The sequence below is a fragment of the Mustela erminea genome, chromosome 12 (assembly GCF_009829155.1).
Source record: "Mustela erminea isolate mMusErm1 chromosome 12, mMusErm1.Pri, whole genome shotgun sequence".
Lineage (NCBI taxonomy): Eukaryota > Metazoa > Chordata > Mammalia > Carnivora > Mustelidae > Mustela > Mustela erminea.
The window spans coordinates 13,561,890-13,585,659 of NC_045625.1; the positions used below are offsets into that span (position 1 = coordinate 13,561,890).

General features: G+C 56.0%; 2 protein-coding genes and 1 long non-coding RNA gene across 11 annotated transcripts; 2 read left to right on the forward strand and 1 right to left on the reverse strand.

Annotated features, from left to right (window-relative positions):
* Nucleotides 1-1,052: 1,052 nt before the first annotated feature.
* On the reverse strand, nt 1,053-5,420 carry LOC116570092. Its single transcript, XR_004277275.1, has 2 exons — nt 5,207-5,420; nt 1,053-1,695 (listed from the first exon to the last, which is right to left on the reverse strand). It is a non-coding gene; the product is annotated as an uncharacterized LOC116570092 (long non-coding RNA).
* LOC116570091 lies at nt 3,300-4,853 on the forward strand. Of its 2 annotated transcripts, none has more exons than XM_032306706.1 (2): nt 3,300-3,726; nt 4,097-4,853. In XM_032306706.1, the coding sequence occupies exons 1-2, from the start codon at nt 3,574-3,576 to the stop codon at nt 4,577-4,579; spliced, it is 636 nt and encodes a 211-aa protein (XP_032162597.1). In that variant the 5' UTR covers nt 3,300-3,573; the 3' UTR covers nt 4,580-4,853. The 2 variants fall into 2 exon arrangements, with proteins under 2 accessions (XP_032162597.1, XP_032162598.1); XM_032306707.1 differs by having other exon boundaries at nt 3,300-3,678.
* PHF19 (PHD finger protein 19) lies at nt 4,976-22,673 on the forward strand. 8 transcript variants are annotated; one of them, XM_032306698.1, is made up of 15 exons: nt 4,976-5,026; nt 7,507-7,707; nt 8,181-8,262; nt 10,547-10,642; nt 11,120-11,220; nt 11,767-11,915; nt 13,534-13,629; nt 14,379-14,447; nt 14,644-14,764; nt 16,965-17,032; nt 18,354-18,515; nt 19,066-19,153; nt 19,908-19,993; nt 21,107-21,202; nt 22,224-22,673. In XM_032306698.1, exons 1-15 carry the CDS (start codon nt 5,006-5,008, stop codon nt 22,564-22,566), a joined length of 1,779 nt encoding a protein of 592 aa, XP_032162589.1. In that variant the 5' UTR covers nt 4,976-5,005; the 3' UTR covers nt 22,567-22,673. The 8 variants fall into 8 exon arrangements, with proteins under 8 accessions (XP_032162589.1, XP_032162587.1, XP_032162588.1 ...); XM_032306696.1 differs by lacking the exon at nt 4,976-5,026 and having other exon boundaries at nt 21,801-22,332; XM_032306697.1 differs by lacking the exons at nt 4,976-5,026; nt 14,379-14,447 and having other exon boundaries at nt 21,801-22,332.
* The last annotated feature ends 1,097 nt before the right edge of the window (nt 22,674-23,770 follow it).

The following is a 23,770-nucleotide window of genomic DNA, read 5'->3' on the forward strand; positions in this document are numbered from 1 at the left end:
TGTTTGAAGGTGGACCTATTTCACACAAAAGAGAAGACAGAATGGTCCGATGATAAAAGCAGCGTTTGGTGGTCTCATCTTTATACAAGAGCCTTTGTGGAGAAAGACTAGGAACTGCTCATCCCAAACATTATATTTAACCGGTGAGGACGTCGGAAGCCCAGATTAGGAAGTGACTTATTTAAGGCCACCCAGAGAGGGAGAAACCAAACTTCCATGCCGTTCATAGAGTGACAGTGCTGTCACAGGAGCCTTAGAGATCCCTGGTAGTTGCTCAAGGCCACCACTCCTTGCCTTGACCGCTTTCTTAATGTTGATGGGTCTGTCTCTGCAATCCCAATGGCCAGCTCTGGTCCAGACGCCCACCGCACATTGCCCTAAGTGTGGAATTCAACGAATGTTGAATTGTGAATAGAGCACACTTAACAGAGAGGGAGGCTACATTTCAGAGGAGGGAAGGGACCCAGCGATGGTCCTGCCGCACGCCTGTGGGGAGGGCTGTTAGGATCCCATGGGTCTCAGCAAGGTTTTTTTTCTCCCCTCCTGGGCTCAAAGAGGGGGCAGAACCTTGCCTTCTCTCATTTCCCCAAAGAAGCCACAGGTAAAGGTGTTTATGGCTTGGCAGCTAACCAAGACCACAAGGACTTCAACAGGTCAGAGTCTGACCTTGTCAAGTGTCGTTGTCATTGTTATTTTTTGTTTTTTAAATGGTGTTAACAATCATGCTTTCTACTATAATTTGAAAACACTTGACACCTCTGTGCCAGGGACGTTATTAACTGACCCCCAAATCTGGGCAGCGAAACACAGACGCAACTAGCTGGCTACCTGGCTTCAAGGGTAAAAGTAGCTTTACTATAGCTGTTTGTCAAAATTGTATTGCAACAATAATTATCCATATTTGTGAAAAGAAGTTTTTCTTTGTAGAGCACTCGAAAAATATTTCTGGAACAAAATTATGTTCTCTCAAAATAAGTTAGTGCTGTACTTTGAAAGCAGGTGGATTTATGGTGTAGGAACTATGTACACCTCTATAAAGCTGAAAAGATGGAGAAAATCACAAGTGACTTTTATTTCTTCCTGTGCCGTTCCCTATTTTCCAAGTTATCCTTAATAGGAAAAACTAGAACAGCGCAGTATACGGAGAAAGTTGAATACAGCAGGGAGGGTGACCTCCCCTGGAGGTCCTTTGGCCTTTTGTCGTCTCCTGGGACAGGCAGGTGCAGAGACACAGTTGCGGAGAAGGGGACCGCTCCTCCCTCCCTCCTGCATGTGACCCTGGACAAATCACATCACCTGGCCTCCATATTCTCCCTAGGAAATAGGTCTGGAGGGTGCCCTGCCAGGGTCCCAATCTCTGGCAGGCCTCCGTGACAGACATGTTAGGACATGGTAACCATGATGGCCCCACATACGTGACAGCTAGTGTGATTACCAACCCCTCTTTGCGCTCTCATCAAGATCTTTAAAATTACCCAATATTTCAGGGGCGCCTGGCTGGCTGAGTTCGAGTCACACGCTGGGTGTAGAAATGACTAAAAACAAATAAAGGAAATTTCCAAATATTTTAAACATACAAAAAACAGAGAAAATGTTTTGAGCTTGAGAAGGAGAAGGTCTTCCGAGAACAGCTATGGACGGGCCACCCAGTTCTGTCAAATGTTGGCTGCCTTTGCTCCAGATATTTTTAGTTTCCTAAGAAATAGACCACCACAGTTAGAATTAAATCCTCTGTGTGTCTCTTTCTGATCTCATTCCCAATCCTCCTTTCCAGAGGTAACCACTAAGATTAATTCAGTGTCTTTGATTTCTCATACACATTTTAACATTTTTTGTATCTGTGTCCCTAAATATATTATATATATATATGACAGTTTTGAGTATTTTGGAATACTTTTTTATAGGACACTGTACCTATTCCACAACTTGATGCTGGACTTGTTCTTTTTTTTTTTTTTTTTTTTTTCCTTTTAGGAAACATCTGTGTTGAAGCTTATAGTCTTGGTTTATTTTTATACCCCATCTGTCACCCATGTATGAAGAGATCATGATTTATCTGGACATCTGAGGATGGACAATGAATTAAGGTCTAAGTTCTCAGCATCACAGGCAGAGTGAGTGGAGTGGAGTCACTGCATGGCAGGCAGAGGCAACCTGGACTTCATTAAAGTTTGTCAACCCTTGTCCAGTGTAGCTGGAGCCCCTGACATGCTCATCAGCAGTGTATGGGGATTCCAGCCGTGCCACATGCTCAGCAACCCCCCACCTCACCCCATGTTGACAGACCTCTCGCTCTGCCTGTCTGGTGGGTATGAAATGAGGTAGCACAGCTCACAGCTCTCTTCATTTGCATGTCTCATGTGACCAGTGAGGCCGAACTTCTTTTCATATTTTTGGCCATTTAGATTTCCTCTTTTGTGAATTGCCCATTGCTATCCTTAATTTATTTTTATTTTTAGCAGTTGGGTTGCCTTTGTCTTATTTGTCCCCACTTGCAAGCCGCTCCTCCCAGATCCCAAAGTAAATTCAGATCATGGCACTTCCCACAGTTCTCTCTAGAAGACGCACAGCTTAGCCTGTCACCTTGCCCAGTGGCCTTGGTTGGCTGTGGGCTGCGGATCGAGCACAGCCCCAAAGTCCGCTCCACCTTCTCTTCCAAGCTCCCCTTCCACTGCCTCCCTCCACTCCTGAACTCCAGCCCCATCAACACAGCCTGCTCTGTCCCAGGCTTCCTGCACATACCATTTTCCCCACCTGGAAGGCTCACCTCCCTATTTCCAGATTCTACCTACACGCTGCCTTTCCCAAGATATTTATACCCTCTTCTCAATTCGAAGTCAGAGCTGCCTCTGAACAATCACTGGTGATGCTCTCTACCCTTCTGGTGTAGTGCTTTAACAACTCCGCACTTTGCATACCCCTTTTTCCTCTACAGAAGCATCTGCTCCTTCATTATGCTATTTTAATCTTCATTCATAATCTGATTTTAACCTCATCAATGCAACCACCTGTGAGATGGAGTAGTGTTCATAAGTCCTTTGAACAGATGAGGAAATGTGGCCTAAAAGGGAACCAGCTTACCCAAGATCCCATAGGGGCCCGGAGGCAGAACCAGACAGGAAACCAGGACTCTCCCAATTCCACAATCTAGATCACTGCACCACGCCCCTCATATGTGTATGTGTGTGTTGATGTCTGCATGTGCCCACACCTGATTTCCCTTGAAACTGTGGGCTTCCTAGCTCCCACTTTAGTCCCCCTGCAAGGGTGCCCTCAATGAATATATAATTTCTTGAAACTACAGTAATCGCAGCACACCCACTGGGTACCAGGGGCTGTACAAATATAAACTCTAATCTTCACAGCAACTCTCTTCAGATAAGGAAACTCAGGGTCCTACAGCCAGTAATCCGTGCAACTGGCCCTTCAGACCCAGAGGCAGCCTCTTCCCCCCCATCAGCTCTGTCCATCGCACCCTAAAGGCAGAGCCAGCCAGCCGGAGAGATCATCCGCCCAGGCTGCGAGGCAAAGGGCCAACAGTGGGCAACCTGACAGTGAGCAAGGAAGGCTGGGATGGGGGTGTCCACTGACCACACCCATGATGCACACACTGGCCCAGCCTCCCAGGGGGATCTGCAGAGCGGGATGGTAGCAGGTCAGAGGAGGCTGAAGGACAGGGTGGGGGGTTCTTTGCAAGTGTTCTCCACCCCACCCCCCCAACAGAGAGTGAGTCTGGATAGGCACAGGTCTGCCCTTTATGCCCTGGGCCAGGACACTTTCTGACTGGAGCCATGTCCGTTGCCTCTGTCTATTTCTAGGTCGCTGCATGTTGTCTTTCACAGTGTGAACTATTTATACGTTGTGTTTGCGTCTGTGATATTTGCGATTGTATTTTTGCGTTGTGTTTGTGCGCTATATGTCATTGGGATACTTTCTCTCCCGTGTCTGTGTTGTTACTGTGTGTTGGGTCTATGCCTGCTGCTCGTCTATATTACGCGTATGCTCTGTTGTGTGTCTATGCCCTGCACACTGTGTCTCTCCTTGTGTGTCTCTATGCCTGCATCCTGTAAGTGTCTCTATTGTGTGCTGTATGTAGCACGCGTTGGGACCTTGGGTCCGCGCTGGGTGCGCCGTGGACCTTTCCACGTTCGGCGGGGGCCGTGTCGCGGTGCCGACCGTCCACTCGGCAAGTGCAGGCGGCAGTGCGTTCACGTGTGGGAGCCCCGTCCGGCCTCCCCGGGGTCGCGGCTCCGCTGGCAATCAGTGCGCGTCCGCACCTCCCCGCAGCGCGTCCGGGCCCGCGGGAGGTCTGCGCCCCCCGCACAGCCTGCAGGGTTTCCTCCGGCGGCGCGCGGCGGTGCTTCCGCGTGTGCCCGCGGCGTGGCCAGGTCGCGGCGGGCTCCGCGTCCCCGTGCTGTCGCGCCGCGTGCCTGCGCCTTGGCGAGCGGGGCGGCGGGGATGCGCGCGCGGGGGGCGGGGGGTCGGGGACGCGCGGGGGCGGGCGCGGGCGCGGGCGGGCGGCGCTGCGGGGCCCCGCGGCCGCAGGCTCCAATGGCGAGGCCGCCGCGGCCCCCGCTAATTACATAAGCGGGACGTCAATAATTCGCGGGAAAACGCGAAAAAGATGGCGCCCCGCGCCCGGGGGGCCCCTTCCTGAGCGCCCCGGCCCCTCCCTCCCCCGCCTCCCCCCCTCCTCCCCGCGGCGCCCCCGCCCCGCCCCGCCCCCGCCGAGACCCCGACCCCGGCCCCACGGGCGGACACTCGGCCGGGCAGCCGCGGGCCGCGCGCAGCCGCCTCCGCCGATGCGCCTGGTGGCCAGACTCCAAGTGGGACCGGCCGACACGCAGGCTCGCGGTAAGTGCAGCGGGGACTCCCCGCCTGACGCTTTGCTCCCGGCACACGTCCCTCTTTGCGAAGTCTCCCCGGACTTGGGCGAACCGAGCGCCTCGGGAGGCGGCGGTGGGAGGCGGGGGGGGGCGGGGAGTTTGGTGTCCCGGGGAACTGCATGCCTGGGGCTGGAACGGGGGTAAGCGGCGTCTGTGGAGCGGGGGAGCTCCGCTCGGGTCCCCGAGCCTTTGGGGGCGGGGGGCGTGGGTGACAGGTCGCTGCTCCCTGGCCCCAAATCTTGACTTTTCCCGTTCGGGGGCGGGGGGTGGTGGTGGCGGCGGGGGTGGAGACCTACAGAGGCATTTGGGATTTTGCTCACGTCTGAAGTCAGGCTGCTGCAGGACTGGGACAGGGAGGCTTGGCGTCGGAGCAACCGAAGAGAGGAGCGCTTGAACCCGAGGGGGGGACCTCTGCAAGCCCCCCCCCCCGCCCCGAACACCCTTTTTAAAAAAAGCCAACGGCCGCCCTGGGAGAGGCCCCGGCGCATGAATCATCCTCGCTTCCTGCCCCCGCCCGGCCCCGCGCTCCGGGTGCCGCGGATTTGAACTGGACGCCGACGGGAACCCGCAAACAGGCATTTCTTTGCAGATGGGTTTGAATCAACCAATCACAGCCGGCGGGGGCCCGCTCCGGGAGGATGGAGGCGCGGGGAGGGGGCCGCCACCCGGGGGCCCCCGCCCGGCCAGTGGGGGCGCGGCGACCGGGCCGGCTCCCAACGGTGCAGCGGGGGAGGAAGTGTCAGTTTGTGAACCTGCGGGGCCCCGGGCCCGGGCCCGGTGGGCGGGGACTTCGCAGCGCCCGGGAGCCAGGTGGCAGGGAGAAGGCTGGGATTCGGGGCAATTACCTCGCCCAAGGCCTGCACTGCTCTGCCGTCCAGAAGAGGGCAGAATGGGGGTGTGGGGTGGAGCGGAACGTGGCCACAGTGTCGTCTGGGGAGCCTGGACCTCAGCAGTGCCCTGCCTGCCCCAGGGCCCCTGACAGGCACACACATGTCTTCAGTTTCATATACCCACTGACACACGGCCGCAGACATCGTGAAACACAATCTCACAGGAGTCCACATGCACTGACACAGCAAAACACACAGGACTCTCTCCCTGTCTACAAACACCAGGTGCCCCCTGCCACAGCAGGGAGAAGGAGGGGACCAGGGTAGGGGGTGCAGGGAACAGAGCAAGGCTGTGTTCCTCTGGGCTCAGCGGAGAGTGTGTGGAGGGGCATAGAGCCAGGTGAACCCAGAGAGGGGAGGAGGGGGCCAAAGCTTGTGAAGACACTGGGGAGCCACAGAAGGTTTCTGGAAGGGAGAAGTAAGAATTGGTGGCCGTGTGGAAGTGTCTGGTGGGAAGACAGGAAAGCAGGGAGTGACGTACAGTGCGTGCCGGTGGTCTCATTCCCCATCCCAGCACCCCGCGTAAGTGAGCACAAGGCTTGGGAAATAGTTATGGGATGAGTGAATGCCCAAGCAAAAGAGAGGCCTGAACTCAGACCAGGACAGGGACATGGAAAAGAGGGGCCAGATGCCAGAAATCCCCTGGGCTTGAAGTTGACCAACTGTGGCAACTCACTGGTTGGAAAACTCTAAAGGCGCTCGGGGGTTTGGGGGTTCCCATTAGTGGTCCCATTAGCAGGAAGAAGAGAGCAGTGGGCCAGAAGTGTGTTCTACAGGATGGTAGGAGAGACAGGTGCTGGGAGGGTGGCTTGTGTTGCCTTACCTGCTAGCAGCACATTTGCATCTGAGTAGAAACAGAGTGAGTTTAAATGTCCCAGGACTGGTTTCCATTAAATCACTGCATAATTGAGAGCAGAACGGGAGATTATGAAGACACAGGTGGACCATCTATACCCGGTCACAAGTCACCTAGGCGTTTTCCTTCCTAGGTGAGCTTCCTCCGGCCAGATCTCAGGGCAGGGGTTGGGCTGGGCTGGGGTGGGGGGTTGGTAAGCAGCGAAGTCTTCTCGATGCTTCCCTGGAAAAGGCCCTCCGCTCAGAACATGTTTGCTTAAGGGATGAATCTTCAGGCTCCTAAGCCTGGGAGTTCAGGCCACCTGGACATGGAGACTGCTCTATGGTTGGGGGAGAGATTCTTTATCTTTAGAAGACAGCATGGTATGGGTGGGAAGAGAGGCAGGGTTTCGAATCAGCCCACTTAGGGCACCTGGGTGGCTCAGCGGGCTACAGCCTCTGCCTTCAGCTCAGGTCATGATCTCAGGGTCCTGGGATCGAGCCCCGCATCAGGCTCTCCGCTCGGCAGGGAGCCTCCTTCTCCTTCTCTCTCTGCCTGCCTCTCCTCCTGCTTGTGATCTCTGTCTGTTAAATAAATAAATAAATAAAATCTTTAAAAAAAAAAAAAAAAAAAAGAATCGGCCCACCTGATTATGAGCTTTGGCTTGGCCTCTGCTGCACTGGCCACTTTCCCTTGCCAAACTTCAGTTTCTCCACCCATAGAATGGGAATAATAAAGTCTCCCTCACAGGACTGTCACGAGGATCCCATGAGATGGTAGAAGTGCCTGGCACGTAGTACCAGAGGTTGTGTAAATAGTAGTCTCCTTCCCTCCCCAGGTGGACTGCTGAAGCAGGAGAGCAGGGAATAAAAATCCTCTTCTCTTTCTCTTCCAGTGTCAGGGGAAGCTGATGGAGAATTGCTCTCTGGACCCAGGGACTCGGGACTCCTATGGTGCCACCACCCACCTCCCCAACAAGGGGGCCCTTGCAAAAGCCAAGAACAACTTCAAAGACCTGATGTCCAAGCTGACAGAGGGCCAGTATGTGCTGTGCCGCTGGACCGATGGGCTGTATTACCTCGGGAAGATCAAGAGGGTAAACCTCTCCTCCCTGGTCCCAGTTTCCAGGTGTAACCTCCGGCCTAGGCCTCCCTTCATGCCCCTCCTGCTCAAAAGATGATCCTGGAAGGACCCAGAACCTGCTTTTGCAGGTGCCATCTTTAGGGCCAGTGTCATCCAACCAGGTCTTTAGAACAGAGCTCTGTGTGCCTGGAGAACAAAACAACATCAGGTTGAAGGGATCTCAGAGGACCACCTAGCCTGTGCTGCCATCTGCATTCCCACCGGGTTGCGGCCCCCCAGACCCTGACTGTGGCCCCGGGTTCCGGCGCGAGTTACCTCTGGAAGTGCTGTCCTCCCTCCCCTTCGAGCCTAGCTCTGCTTTCGGGGGCACAAGGAGCAGGTGTAATCCCCCTATCCTGTGGGGACAAAAACGGGAGTGGAAGACCGTGTCCCAGTGGCTTTTCCCTGGCCACTTTTTTACATTGTCCCTCCCTGTTCATGCCTCAGGTCAGCAGTTCTAAGCAGAGCTGCCTTGTGACTTTTGAAGATAATTCCAAATACTGGGTCCTGTGGAAGGACATACAGCATGGTGAGTACTCCCAAGAGCTCGGGCTCCCTGGCCCCATCCCTGGCCCTCTCTCCTCCTCCGCTTGATTTTTTTTTCCTTCTCCTTCTCTCTTGTACTGCTTGTGTCTGGCCTTGTTCATGGACCCCTATTCCCCAACAAGCCCACCTGAGCAGATAGGATGGCTAGTTGTGTGTTTACATGGAAAGGCACTTCTGACATCCATCATGCCCTTGATCACTCCCACGTCACGAGGGAGGCAGGCAGGTGGAGAAGGTGGCTCAGGGGAGGTGCCGGCAGAGCAGGGATGGCACCTCATCCCCAACTGCACAAAGCTGAGGGTCAGGCTGGGGCTAGGAACCTGGGCGAGGGGCCCAGGCAATCAAAACTGGCACCTCTAGATGTGAGCACGGTGTGCCCTGTCCACATGTGAAGAAAACTAGTGGAGGCGGCCCTAGTCTTGGTGGGAAGCCAAGAAAGCAGAGACGGACCGGGCATTGTGGAGACAGACATGCTTGGACAGAGCTGGACCACCTTCGAAAGGGAGCTGGGTTGGGTCCCCTCCCTGAACACAGAGAGCTGACGTTTTCCCACTCTGGTCGTCATTTGTCCTTCCCACAGACATGACAAACGCCACTCAGCAGTCCCAACACTCCTATGCTTCCAACACGGAGCTCCAAGTGTAGGCTCGGGAGACCTCAGGCCAAGTTTCAGCTCTGCCACTCGCTAGCTACATGTCCTTGGGCGAGTGACGCCACTTCCCTGAGCCTCAGTTTCTTCCCCTGAAGAAAGGAGGTGATGACATTAGTGTCCTCACAGGCTGGTGACATGAGAACCCAAGTGTAGCACTTAGCTTAGCACTGCTGAGTTCCAGGGTGGCACTTCTGAAAGAATTTGTTACTGTAAGAAAGGACTTCAAGGAGCCTGCCAAGTAGAGGCCACAGAACCCAGCCGGGTCGTAGAGGTTCCAAACCACCCCTGTCTCCAAGGTATCGTGATTGATGCTGACGTGGAGACTCTTCTCCAAGTGCCCCGTCACTCTCAGTTTCTTCTACAAAGGTCTAAAGCATGGGAAGCTCTTCTCTTGAGCTACTCTCCCATCGAAGGCGTAGGGAGCCAGCAGGGGAAGAAAGACACCGGTGCTGGGGACACTGGACAGGCTAACCGTGCTCACCTGTTAGGAACAGCCTGTCTTCCCAGCCAGATAACTGTGCCCCACAGGCAGGACAGTGTCCCTCTAGCATCACCCAAGATGAGAGCACAAGGCTGAATAAGCCAGTGTTATTGATTACTTAATCAAGCTTACTACTTTATTGGCTTACATCAGCAGCTCACTTCCCTGAGCGGGTGCGGGTTCACTACGACTGGCAGTGGCACATTCAGGAATAAGAGGCAAGAGACCATGTATTCAACAAATGTGTCTTGTACACATTATGTGTTACACAAAGTAGAAGGTCCTGGGGACTTAGTGATGAGTAGATACCATTTCTGCCCTTAAAAAAATTTGAGTCTGCCAGGAGGACAAGACAGAAACATGTATCAGAATGTATTAATATATATCAAACATTTCACACATAAACACACATATTCTTCAACAGTAACCAAAAGTAAAGAAAAAAAAAAGAGATGAGAAAGAACTTGCACATAAAAAGCAGTTGAATATACTTAAAATTGTTATGACATTTTTATTTAAGAAACAGTTGGAAATATGAACACTAATTGAATTTGTTGGTTGATATTAAGTTGTTTTTAATTTTTAGGTACAATAAAGGCACTGTAGTTATGTTGCATTTTTTTTTAAAGAGTATCCTGATCTTCCAGAATTACATACTGAAATATTTTCAGAAAATGGTTAGGTATCTGGGAATTGATTCAAAATAATACAAGAGGAAGAAATAGATGGGATTATAGTCAAAACAAGATTGGCTATGAGTTCTTAATTGTTAAGAACATGGAGTTTCATTATAATCTATTATTGATTACATAAAAAACTAAATTAGGCAGAAGAGGAAGCAGGATATGGTCAGAAAGAACAAAGGAATTGATGTCAAACAGTCATGGGTTCGAATCCCTCCTCTCCTACTTAACTTCTGGGACTTAACCACTCTGAGCCTCAATTTCCTGGTCTTTAGAATGGGCTAATGATACCAGGCTGCTCCAAATTGTTGGGGCAATTCAGTGAGTGGGCCCACGGGCCCGGTGCTAGGTCCCACACCGAGTAGAGGCTTAGTACCTAGATGGTAAATTTTTAAACTCTTCTAATTCCCTTGAGCCAGACCTGACCCAGGAGGGTTTCTCTCCCTTTCAGCTGGTGTTCCGGGGGAGGAGCCCAAGTGCAACATCTGTCTGGGGAAGACGTCAGGGCCACTCAATGAGATCCTCATCTGTGGGAAGTGTGGCCTGGGTGAGTGTGGTGAGCAGAGCACAGAGGAGGTCCTGACCAGAGGTTCCCCAGCCCCTGCTGGCCAAATGGACATGCCTCACTGTTGGGATCTCAGCGCTCTTCCTGTTTCTGTTGGAGCTCCAAGAGTGACGGGGCTGGTCCTGGGAATGAGGGCTTGGGGAGGTGACCCTTGGGGAGAGCTGGGGCTTCTGGAAAGTAAGACAAGATGTGCAGGTTGGAGCTCCCCCTAACCCAGTAGAGAGAAAGGGTGGAGAGATGGGACACAGAGGCTGAAGCCAGGCTGTCTTTGAGTTGCCTGCTTGGACACCGGCTTGCCTGCCTTGGTGAAGATCGCCGGCCGATCCCCTGGCAGCTGGCAGGCACCCAGCTGCTCGGACTTGCTGCGCCCTCCCCAGCCCCGTGGTCTTTGGGTTGACTGGCACTGGCCTGGGGGCTGCTGCTCCCCTGCCGGCACTCACCACCCACCCTCTGCTGTAGGGTACCATCAGCAGTGCCACATCCCTAGAGCGGGCAGTGCGGACCGACCCCTGCTCACACCTTGGTTCTGCCGACGCTGCATCTTCGCACTGGCTGTGCGGGTGAGCCCTCCTTCCTCGCACTCCCTGCCTTTCCCCACTTCACCGGGAAGCCTACACGCCCTGGGCTCTGGGTCACAGAGCCTGGGCTTTGGAGGCAGACAGTGCTGCTGCCGCTGACCAGCAAGTCATATGTCCTTGGCCAGGTTCTTTAACCCCCCTGAGCTTCAACAGATGGTAAAATGGATCTGGGTTTGGTGCCAGGGGTAGGAAGCCCCCAGTAAATGGTGTTTGCTATCAAAAGACAACACCCATGTAAGTACCCCCCCCCAATACATATTGGTTATTATTGTTACCTATATTGTTACCTAAAATGCTGTTACTAGGAGAGCCTCGGGATGGAGAGAGGGTAGATAGATTTGGGATCGATGAGGAAAAACTCCTTGCGTTTCTCACTACGCTGGAATACCTGCGGGTCCGCGGGGTCAGCATGTCCCGTGCTAGCCGCAGCGTGCAGACTCGTGTGGTCGCCCCGCACCGTCACCCCCCACAGCCACCAGCACCCTGCCGGGACCCCCACGGCTGAGTCAGACCCTTATCTCCCTGCAGAAAGGCGGCGCGCTGAAGAAGGGCGCCATCGCCAGGACGCTGCAAGCCGTGAAGATGGTGCTGTCCTACCAGCCGGAGGAGCTCGAATGGGACTCGCCCCACCGTACCAACCAGCAGCAGTGTTACTGTTACTGCGGCGGGCCGGGAGAGTAAGGCTGCGGGGGCAGGGTCTTCCCCCGAGGGGCGGGGACCCATAGCAGGGGCGGGGCCGTGCAGCAGGGGGCGGAGCTAAGGCCGCCGGGTGGGGCCTGGAGGCGGGGCTCGAGGTGACCCGGCTTGCGCTCTCAGACGGCACCTCCCGGAAAGGGTGGGAGGTATTGAAAAGAGTGTCCGGATCTTCCCAGCCCCTTGGAGCTGTGCGCAGCCCCTGGGCCCAGTTCTCATCGCGTGTTCCCGTTACATGGGATTGTGAGCAGAGCAGCGATTAGATAATTCACATAAAATCTCACCCGGTGCCTCGCACTTGGTCAGCACTTAATACATGTGAGCTGTTACTGCTGGGGCACGGAATTGAGGATAAACCTTTCCATTCTCAGAGTCAATGAGACAGGCTCCTGGTGAGATATTAAGGTATTTTTCCTTTAGAAGTGTGCAAGCAGGGGGTGGGGGTCATGTGTCAGGCATGCTGTGGAGGGGATTCTTGTCCCTACTGTAGGGCAGGAGTCTTCGATTCTTCCTGACCTGGCTGGGTCCATGTAGCCATGGGTAACTGAGCCTGCTCCCTTGGACTGACTGGACCAGACATTGTGGCAGGAACAACAGAAGGGAGAGATGGGGTCTGTGTCCTCAGGATACAGCCCACAGGATGCATCAAAGTCCTGAATCTTATCCTCAAGCTCTGTTGACAAGTAGTAGGGGTCCTAGAGGCTGAGTTTATCCAACCTTGCTGGGTAATTTGGGCAAGTCCCTTAAAGTGCTTCATCTCTCAAGTGGGGTTAACAACCTTGGTGTCAACTTCCACGCGTGTGGGAAGGTCTTTGGGATAAAAGGGAGAAATGCTTAACGAGACCTTTACAGAATTGAGACAGTGGCTCTCAGTGCTTACCAGGCAGAGCTGCTCAGGGTGATTGTTAAAAATGCATCTCCCAGGGGTTTCCTGAAACACCGAGCAGGTCTCAAGGGGACCAAGGGATCTTCAGAGTTTAACCCAGACCCCAGGCGCGCGCAGTCCAGGGACCTCACCTGGCAAGCTGCAAACAAAGCATCAGTTTTCATTAAGGAAGTGCCACTTTGCTCTTCCTTCCCGCTCAGTGAAGCAGTCGTTGGATGGCCATCATAGGGTAGACAGAGGACTGAGTAAGAAAAGCCAGACACGGTGCTGCCCTTGGAGCTTACAGGGGCTTTAAGGCTCCCACGACATCTCCCGGGCAGACCCTTCCATTTCGGTGGTGTTTGAGAAGCGATGTGTGTGGTGCAGTGCAGAGATGGGGCTCTGGTGTGGCATGAGGAGTGCAGGTTTTGAAGGGAGAAAGCCAGGATTTGAGTCACCATACCCGACTCGCGTCCCGAGTGACCTGAGCAAGCCATTTAAGCTCAGAGTCCCCCGTAAAATTAGGGCAGTGGCCCGTCTTTTACCAGACGGCAGGATGAACCGATGGAACGCATGCCCGGACCGCCCCCGGTGCAGGCTCCGTCCATGCTCGGTGACTGTGAGTTCTCTTCCTTTTGCCCCTGGCGGAGTGTGCGTTGGTGCAGGGCCAGGCCGCTGAGGCCGCTGGCTGGCTGGGAGCTCGGGCTTGGCTGACCCTGACTCCTCTGGCTCTCCAGATGGTACCTGCGGATGCTGCAGTGCCACCGGTGCCGGCAGTGGTTCCATGAGGCTTGCACCCAGTGCCTCAATGAGCCCATGATGTTCGGAGACCGGTAGGTGCTCGGCTGGTCGGGCTCAGCCTGGGGTGGGGGTGGGGGTCATGGGGAAGGATTGGGCGGGAGAGCAGCAGGGGGCAGCGGCTCTTCCAGCTTGCCTGCCGGGCCCTGTGCACGCGAGGTTCTCCGATGGTGGGCCCCTGTCTAGGAGGGGCAGCTTGGGGCAAAGGAGGTCTTCTCAGCAGAGGAACGTACCATGCCGCAGCCCCAGATGCCCCGATTTGTGGGGAGACCTTAGACACAGTCCCACCTTCCCTAAGCCCCAGTCTCCTGCAGTGTCTGGGGAAGGAGGAGAGAGGCAGCCCCGCCCCACCCCTACCTTGGCTACTCGAGGGGGAACTGGGAGGTGGATGATTGATCTGGCTTCTGATAAATGGGGCTAAGCTAACAGAAGGCTTCTGTGGGTTGCCCCAGATATTGTGCGTCCTGGTCAGTGTGTCGTGTTGGTGATTGTGTGCATGCATGTCTCAGAGGGGAAGAGGGTCCCCACTCCAGCTCAGCCTAGCCCAGCTCGCTGCGAATTCAGCCGCACTCCAGGATAACGACGTGGGGGAAGGAGGGGTGGGGAAGTCTCTCTTGGTCTTTGTCCCGCCCCCTCCTAACCCCCATCTGCTATAGGGCCACTAGCCCTTGGGACAAGGACGGCGCCGACTGTGGGAAGGCAGGAGGGCAGTGCGGGGCGGGGGTCTGGGCTAGGGTAGGGTGTCAGCCCCTCCCACCACAGGCCCTTCTCCGCCCGCCCCCAGGTTCTACCTGTTCTTCTGCTCCGTGTGTAACCAGGGCCCGGAGTACATCGAGCGGCTGCCCCTCCGATGGTGAGAGGGTGGGGCTTGCGGCCCACCCACGTCCCTCCCAGCTGCTCCGCTCCCGCCTCCCCCCGGGAACAATTCCATTTCCAGCCACCAGCTCCCAGCCTTGCCCCCGCCCTTCAGCCGGGACACAGGAGGTCCCGGCCCTGGCCCGGCAGGCCGCCGCCTCACCCCAGCCCCACCTCCTCGCCCCCTTGCCCAGGGTGGATGTGGTTCACCTGGCCCTCTACAACCTGGGGGTGCAGAGCAAGAAGAAGTACTTTGACTTTGAGGAGATTCTGGCCTTTGTCAACCACCACTGGGAGCTCCTGCAGCTCGGCAAGGTATGCAGGACCGTGGGACGGCAGAGTGGCGGGAGGCAGCTCTCCAGTGGGCTTCCAAAGCTCCCAAGAGGGGAGCGGGTTTGCCCAGGACTAGACCGGGATCTGGGGAGCTGAGGGCTCGCTCTTCAGCAGCCCTGCCTGTCTGTGAGGGCTGTGGGCTGGGGCAAAGAACCAGAGCCTCTTAGCTGCTATGTCCCTGAATCTACGCCTCTGAGCCCGTGCCCTGCAGGGGGCTTCCTGGCCCAGGCTTTGCCAGCGGGCGGGTTGGAGTCTCACTGACTTAGCAGCAGGGAGCTAGGTGTGGATCTGGCTAGCGCGGGGCTCTCTACTGAGGTGTTACGATGGAAAGTGAAGTGGGCCTGCCCCCTGCTGGTCTCACTCTGCATAGCAGAAGTCGTCCCACGGGGCCTGGGGCCTGGGACCCAGGGAGCAAAGTAACAAACCAGAGACTTTCAGGACATCAGAGGTGGAGACTGATTTGCTGAGCTGAGCTGGGACTAGAACCAAGCTCTCCCATGGGGGGCCATGCCCCCTTTTCCCTAACAACCACCTTAGAGTCCTTTCCACCAATCCAGAGTGAGGTATCTTCTCTACTGAGTGCCCCAAATCTCTCTTTGATAAGACAGGAATTTACAAAAAACAAAAGATGACCTTTATGCTTTGCAGAAGCTTTTCATATAATGACATCTTCATTTATAGTATCTGATAATTTATAAGACATAGATACTGTTGGGGCACCTGGGTGGCACAGTCAGTTGAGCAGCTAATCCTTGGTTTTGTCTCAGGTCATGATCTCAGGGTCGTGGGACCGAGCCCCACATCAGCCTCTGTGCTTGGCAGGGGGTCTGCTTCTCATTCTCCCCCCGCTTCCCCCACCCCGTGGGTGTGTGTGCACACACCTTTTCTCTCTCTAAAACAAATAAATAAATCTTTAAAAACTGATACATATTGTAAAGCCTTAAAAATAGGTAGAGCTAATATTTTTAATAACTTTTTTCAATTTATAAAAAGAACACACATGTTCCTGGTAGAAAAACTGTTAAGTGCTAAAAAGTATAAGGAAATAGACTTTAAAGATTTTAGTTATTTATTTGACAGACAGAGATCACAAGTAGGCAGAGAAGCAGGCAGAGAGGAGGAAGCAGGCTCCCTGCTGAGCAGAGAGCCCGATATGGGGCTCAATCCAGGACCCTGAGATCATGACCTGAGCCGAAGGCAGAGGCTTTAACCCACCGAGCCAACTAAGGGAATAGACTTTAAAAAAAATCATCCAGGGGCACCTGGTGGCTGAGACGGTTAAGTGTCTGACTCTTGATCTCAGTTCAGGTCTTGGTCTCAGGGACTTGAGTTCGGGTCCCATGTTGGGCTCTGTGGTGGGTGTGGAGCCCACTTAAAAAAAAAAAAGCCATGCATATTCCGCCATCACACTGCACAAAAACAACTGCTACTGACGTCTCCCATCCTTTCTTCTATGTCTGCTTTTCCTTGGCTTACATTATATAGTAGATAAAATTTTAAATCATTTTTTTCAGTTTACATTACATCACAAATACTTTTCCATATTCTGAGTTTTTGTCAACATTTGTAATGGCTCCATTGGTTTCCATCATGGTTTACTCACTGCGTTCCTTCTGGTTGGGCGAGTAGTCTCTTCCCCACTTTGCATACTTCCCGGTCATAGGACTGATGCACCAGGGAAGGTTTTTGTACTTAAAGCTTTGTTTGTATTTCATGTTCCATTTCTATGATAGAGCCCATGGTGTATCATGACGGGGTCAAGAGCATGGACATTCTTAAACCTTTTTTTTTTTTTTTTAAGATTTTACTTATTTATTAGAGCGTGCATGTGCAAGAGAGAGAGAGCAAGGCGGGGAGGGGTAGAGAGTGAAGGAGAAGCAGACTCTCCCACCGAGCAGGGAGCCCGACGTTGGGTTGGATCCTAGGACCCTGGGATCATGTCCTGAGCTGAAAGCAGATGTTTGACTGAGCATCCCACCCACCGCCGGGTGACCCACTAAACCTCTTGATCCATCTAGGACAAGAGTTGACTCTCCGCATTTCCAGATGGAGAAGTGAGCTCAGAGAGGTGAAAAGATTTAGAATCCTAGAAGAAGTCAGGATCCTCACTCCGAGATCAGGGGAGGGAGGGCACAAGGGTCCTGTGCTGGGTCTGATTCTCCTGCTGGCTGCTCCTCCTCAGCTCACCAGCACCCCCGTGACGGACCGAGGACCACATCTCCTCAATGCGCTGAACAGTTACAAAAGCCGGTGCGTGCAGGGGAGGGAGGGAGTGCGTGGGGCCCCCAGCAGGTGGGATTGGGTGTAAAGCATCTCCCTGCCTCGTGGCCTTTGCTCAAACTGCTCCAGCCTGGGTCTCCCTCCCCTTCTCTTTGACTACCCATGAGTCCTACCCATTCTTCAAGATTCAGGGAGCACCCCACCTCCTTTGTGATGCCTCCCCGACCCCTCCAGCAGCATGATGTGTTTGGGTCCTGGCTTGGCTCCATGGAGGGTGCACCCCTGATCTTTGAGGGCCCCTCCTGCTCCAGCCATCTGTGGTTCTGAGCCAGGCACAGAAGGATCCGTTCATCATCTCCTGGCCAGGCTGCAGCCTCCTACCTCATCCTCGGCTGTGTCTTCCCCTCCGGACTGCTGACACCTTTTCAGAGCACACAGCTGACACATTCCTTGTTGCCACTGCAGGGAGTGCCCAGAATCCTGAGCGCGGCATTCAAGGCCTCTCCTGAGCAGACCCTGCTCACGCCTTCTGCCGCTGATCTTTTGCCGTATTTATTCTGGGTGTCGGCCATTCTGAACCCACCACTCTCTCACTCAGAACCTTGGCTCCGACCCTTCTGCTAATTAGAGTGCTCTTCCGTCCCTTTTGCTCATTTGTTCCCTGGATGGCTATTTGTTGCAGCGTTACTCTGGGCCAGCCCTGTGTAGGTGCCGAGGATGCAGTGAGGAATAGCACATGGTCCCTGCTTCTGTGAGGCCCCTCCAGACATCTCTAGACGCAATCATCCACTCTATCATCCACCTTCTCGTGGTCTGGGGCCCAGACACAGTGCTAGTCTTAAAGAGTGGGGTCTCCTGCCCTCCCTGTGGACAGTCTCCTGAGGGTAGGCCTGTCTGAGTCACCTCTGCAGCTCACGGTAGCTCAGCCAGTGTTGGAAGGAGGGAAGCGCCTGGAGGTGTTTGCAGTCTCCTTGGGGAGACCAGAAAGCAGAATGGCGTAGAATCCAGTGTCTGGGCCATAGCAGTTCCGCTGGGGGCTGGAGGAGGCCCTCCTGTAGGAGGTGACCTCAGGGCTGGTTGAGGCATGGGAGAAGGAAAGGGAGAAGAGCGGCAGGAACCACACATGTGCAAGAGGCAGGACAGGGAGGAGCCCTCAGCCACATGCCCAGCCACCCTCCGGGACCCCCGGTCCCACGGGCCTTGAGGAATCAGCGTCTCCATGGACAACCCTGGGTTATAGCTCTAGGCCCAGGGAGGCAGAGCAGGTTATTTTAATGCTTGACTCTCCTGACCAGGAAGACGATGGACCGACAGACTCCAGAGCTTTCTCCTTCCCCGGCCCACCCCCCAGGTTCCTCTGCGGCAAAGAGATCAAGAAGAAGAAGTGCATCTTCCGTCTGCGCATCCGTGTCCCCCCCAACCCCCCAGGGAAGCTGCTGCCGGACAAGGGCCTGGGGCCCACCGAGAGCGGCGGCGCCTCTGAGCTGCGTAAGAGAGGAAAGAGCAAGCCTGGGTCAGTGCCCGGGGACTGAGCTCGGGGGTCTCTGCTCCTCCCAGCTCCGGCCCCAGCCAGTGGGCTGTGCGGTGGGCCCAGAGAGGACGGTGGCATCCACGCAAGCAGGGAAGACTCCAGCAGGGAAGATCTCCACCCGGATAGGCCCTACTGGAGGCACCAGAGAGGACCAGTTAACAACCGAGCTGGGCCTCGGTCCCACACCCTGGGCTCCCTCCACCGTGGCCCCTGTTGCCTTGCTTGGAGGGCAAGCCAGGTCATGGGGCCCAGCCTTGCTGGGTTAGGGCTTAGGCAGAGAGGGAAGGGGAAGTGAGTGTGTAAAGGGTCCCTGGCTCTCCTGGCCGAGCTGAGCGCCTTGTCCTGGGCACTGGGGACAGAGCAACCTCCTCTCTTTTCTCCCCACCATACCCGCCCCCCACAGCCTCCCACACCCACTGTCCGGAAAGAGTGCCTTTCCCCACCTACACTGCTGTGTCCCCAGTCCTGTCCCTCCTCCCTCTGGGCCTTCAGGCTCTGACCCGGCCCCCCTCTCCCCTTTCTGTCTCCACAGTTTGTTGCCTCACGAATTCCAGCAGCAGAAAAGGCGAGTTTATAGAAGAAAAAGATCAAAGTTTTTGCTGGAAGATGCTATTCCCAGTGTTAGTTTCTTGTTTTCTTGCTTTCCACATTCACACACAGGGTCAACCCATATCAGGGATTCCTGTGCAGGGAACTGAGCCCCCCAGGCCCGGGGGCACTCTGCCACATCCCTTAAAGGAGAAGCCAGATCCCTGCCAAAGGCCAGGCACTGCAAGACCACTCCCTTGTCTTCCCAAGTTCTCCCCAGAAGCCAAGGGGGGCGGGGCAGGGGAGGTAATGTCCTTGCCCCCACAGTCCCGTGGGGTCACTGTGGACCAGAAAGGGCCAGTAACTCTCCTGCAGTCACACGTCAGCCACTGGCCGAGGCCAGCCTTGGACAGGTGCCCAGAGCACTCCTTCCTTAGTGGCCAGGCATTGGCACCACAGCCCTCCGCGTGGGCAGGGACACTAACGGTCCTCACATGTCCCCCAACCTGACGGCGTGCGAGGCACTCGTAGGCAGCCTCTCACTCTGCTGTGCGTCCCAACCCCTTGAGCCGGGAAGCATGGCAGCTCTTCTGTCCACCTTGGGCAGTTCAGACGACTGAGGCCCAGAGATAGGAAGGTCATGCAGTCAGCTAGAGACAGAGTTGGGGGCAGGACCGGGATGGTCCAGCTCCCTGGTCAGCCTAGGACGAAAGAGTGGGTGGCAAGTCTTACGCTGGGGAGGCCCAGTTCTCAGAGAGCCTGTGTGGCCCTCGGCGGAGAGAGGGTGCTCTGGGAGGTGGCTCTGATGCTCACTGACCCTCATCCCCATCCATCCTGTGTCCACAGAGCGACTTTACCTCAGCCTGGAGCACCAACCACCACCTGGCCAGCATATTCGACTTCTCGCTGGATGAAATTCAGAGCTTAAAAAGGTAGCCGTGTGGGGCGCCTGGGTGGCTCAGTTGGTTAAGCAGCTGCCTTCAGCTCAGGTCATGATTCCAGGGTCCTGGGGTTGAGCCCCGCATCTAGCTCCCTGCTTAGCAGAGAGCCTGCTGCTCTCTCTCCCTCTGCCTGCCACTCTGCTTACTTGTACTCTTTCTCTAGCTCTCTGTCAAATAAATAAAATCTTAAAAAAAAAAAAAAAAAAAAAGTAACTGCGAGGGACCCAGCAGAGAGCTACTCTAAAGTGTGGCGGTAGAAGCAAGCAGTGAGACCTCCTTCCCCCAGCAATGAAAGAAGGCTCTGGAAGGCACAAAGCAGAGAGCCTTTCAAGAAATGGAAGCTCCCTCCAGGGTCATTCCAGTTAAAAGGGTCCAAACGGCATTAGGCCACCTTCATGGGCTGCCTGCGGCTCCCACATTCGCGCAGTCTCGGCACACCCTCGGCACACCCTCCTCCTGCGGGAAAGCTCCAGGACTCCCAGGGACGGCTCCCCAGAGCAGGATCAGAGGCCAGGCCATGTGGCCTGGGCCCTCCCGTCCTCTCCAGCCCCTCTCCTGCTCCTCCCGGCCCTCAGATACCAGAATTGCTTAGGTCATCCCACATTCCCGTTCCTCCAGGAAGCCCTCCTGGACACTACCCAGATGTGCGGACGCTCCTGTGTATTCCCACAGCCCCTCGTGCTTGGTGCACCTCAGGGGAGGGACTGCACAGTCCCCCGTTTCAGTTCCAAAAGGATGAAAAGTCATGTGGTGCTTCCTGTTGGAGGAGGAGGGCTTCGGCCAGACAGGCCCGGGCTCCAGCCCCCTCCCAGTGGTTACTAACTGGGCACCTTCAGCACAGTCCTCCGGCCTCTCCGAACCTCCTCACCTGGGACTGCCTGGCTGGTAGATGGGAACAGAGGCTGGAAATGGAGGCCCTTCGGGTCTGTGGAGTAGCCAGGTGTCGGGGCCAGGCTCATCAGGGCTCCCGTCACCGCCGGGGACGGTGCCGAGGGGAGGCTTTCTCTAGTGTCCCGGGACTCCTTGGACTTGGAGGGCTGGCAGGGTGCAAGGCGGACAGGCAGACGCACGGCGGGGGGCAGCTCACCCTCTCCTCCCTCTCAGTGCCAGCTCAGGCCAGACCTTCTTCTCAGATGTGGACTCCACTGACGCCGCCAGCACCTCCGGCTCGGCCTCCACCAGCCTCTCCTATGACTCCAGGTGAGGTTCCTGCGGGACGGACTCGGCCTCGGTCCTTCTCCCTAGTCGCCCCCCGCCCCGCCCCCCCGGCCCCATACCTCCTCAAGCGTGAGGACCTGACCCTCTCTGCTCGTAAGTCTGGGTCTGGAACCGTCTGGTTTTGAGTCCTGGGGTGCAGACAGGACTGTATATGGCCACTCGGGATGCTCTGCCTCAGCTGCAGGGGATGTGACACTTGTCACTGGGAAGTTTCCATGCTAGGGTCCTTGGCCTTTGTGTGCCATGGCTTTGCAGGTCTCTGTATGGTGTCCTGCTTCTTGGCTGTCTACCTCTGTGGGGGTCTGGGAGAGGGAACAGAAACGCCTGGGGATCTGGGCAGGGCTACAGTGTGTCTGGCAGGAGCCGGTCCCTAGCGGTGCGGGAGGCTCCTGCACCTGCGTGCTAGGACATTGGCCTCCTGGCGTCTGTGCGCCCGCGGGCATCTCGGGGTGCCACCTCTCTATTTGTATTTGGTTCCTCCTGTTTCTTTGGTTCTCCGAGCTCTTCGGGGCTCGCTTTCTGTTCCAAAACACCTGTGGACACGCACCTCTTCTTTTATGTGTGTCCGCCTCTCCACCAGCTCTTTCTGTCCCGTGTGTGTGTTGCACGCACACGCACGCCTTTCTCCAGTCCAGGCTCTGGGGACAAGGTCCATTAGTGTGTCGGTCCTGTCTGCCCACACCACTGGACGCCTAGCTGCAAACGAGTCCAGGAGCACCCAGGGAAGGGACCAAGTGGCACCAGCAGGGCCTCTGCAGGCATGCTTTAGTGGGGGGCACACCCTCGTCGGAATTCCGGGCTCACTGCTCCCCCGCAGCCAGTTTTTCCTCCTCCCGAGCCTCCTCTGGCCTGTGGGGAGGACCCAGGGACATACTCCATCCCCCGCCAGGCCCCAGGGCCTGGCCCAGTGCCCGGTGCCCGGTGTCCGGGGTGCTCGGGAAGAGGGCTCGTCAGGACGATCCCACCCCGTTCCTGTCGTCTCCCTCTCCCCATGCTGACCTAGACGGACGGTGGGCAGCCGCAAGAGGAAGCTGGGGGCCAAAGCGTACCTGCCACTGCGGGCAAAGCGGCGGGCAGCCGAGCTGGGGGGGCGCTGCCCCTCAGATAGCAGTGCTGAGGCGGCTTCGGGCCCCGAGCGGCTGGACGAAGGCATCGACAGCCACACCTTCGAGAGCATCAGCGAGGACGACTCGTCCCTGTCCCACCTCAAGTCCTCCATCACCAACTACTTCGGCGCGGCCGGGCGGCTGGCCTGTGGGGAGAAGTACCAGGTGCTGGCCCGGAGGGTCACGCCCGAGGGCAAGGTTCAGTACCTGGTGGAGTGGGAAGGGGCCACCCCTTACTGACTCGCTCCGGGAGATGCCCGCAGCCGGGAACCCCACGGAGAGACCGTTCTCTCCAGGCTGGGGCGGGGGAGGAGCGCGACAGCTCCCACGTGCCTGGCAAGAGGCCCTTCCCGCCTGCCTGCCGGCCCGAGGCCTGCGCCGCTCTGCGCACTGCGCACCCGTCCTGCTCCCGGGCCGCCTCAGCCTCGTGACCCCTTTGCCTGTGTCTCTAAGGTCCCACTGGCTGTTACTCGGTGTCTCCACACACTTCCTCAGACTGTTTACCTGTAACTCCGAATCTGTGTCCCCCTGGCTCTCTGACCCCTTTTTCTGAGGCCCAGGTCTTTCTCTTTGTCCGTGTCCTTCTCACTCCTACCCCATTTGGGGGTGTGTGTTTACACACCTACACACGCACGGCTGTCCCTCTCCTGGATGTCCTTCGCACTGGACCCACGGGCAGCCAGTCGACCCAGGGATCGCATTATAAGAACCTTTAAGCACGGCTGAAGGTGGAGAAGGGGACGCGTCTCGGAGCTTCTCCCTCCCGCTTTCCTGCCACTCCCTGCTGCCCTTGGCCGGGGTGGCGAGCGGGGGAGACTGCCTCTGGGACAGCCTGTGAGGCAGAGACCGTGGGACTCTCGGGATCTGAGGTGTGAAGAGGCTGGGTCTCTGCCTCAGAAGGCACCGACTCCAGGGCCCCCTTACTAAGGCTGAGTAGAGGCTCTGAGTGTCAGCTTCCCGGGTCCCAGAAGTTGGCCTCTCCTTGGCCACAGCCCCTCATAGTTGCCAAGGAGCTGCACCTGGCCTTGCTGGAATGGAAGTGGCCTTGAAAACCTGTGGGACAGGGAGAGGAAGTGGGAGGAAAGGAAGCCACATCATGCTAACCTTCAGACTGTCTCCTGTGCCTCCCACACCCCCCCAACCCACCACACAAGCCAGACCATACACACTGGCACAGAAGCTCCCATCACACGTGTGCTTTCACCCTCCTGGAGTACACAACACACACACACACACACACACCATATACACATACACACCCCAACACACACACACACACACACACACACACACACACACCATATACACATACACACCCCAACACACACACACACACACACACACACACACACACCATATACACATACACACCCCACCCCCTCCGGTGCCAGCCTGGTTCCTGCCCTTGGCTCTCCCTTGGCCCTCTTCAGCGGCCGTGTCCTGC

Bases quoted from the DNA above. Each gene is read 5' to 3' on its own strand.
- PHF19 (XM_032306696.1), top strand. From the start codon at position 7,522: ATGGAGAATTGCTCTCTGGACCCAGGGACTCGGGACTCCTATGGTGCC. The intron at 13,630-14,378 runs GTAGGTGCTCGG...GCCCGCCCCCAG, and splicing joins CCCATGATGTTCGGAGACCG to GTTCTACCTGTTCTTCTGCT. The intron at 19,154-19,907 runs GTTAGTTTCTTG...CTGTGTCCACAG, and splicing joins TGGAAGATGCTATTCCCAGT to AGCGACTTTACCTCAGCCTG.
- LOC116570091 (XM_032306706.1), top strand. From the start codon at position 3,574: ATGGGGGTGTCCACTGACCACACCCATGATGCACACACTGGCCCAGCC. The intron at 3,727-4,096 runs GTGAGTCTGGAT...TGCTGTATGTAG, and splicing joins CCCCACCCCCCCAACAGAGA to CACGCGTTGGGACCTTGGGT.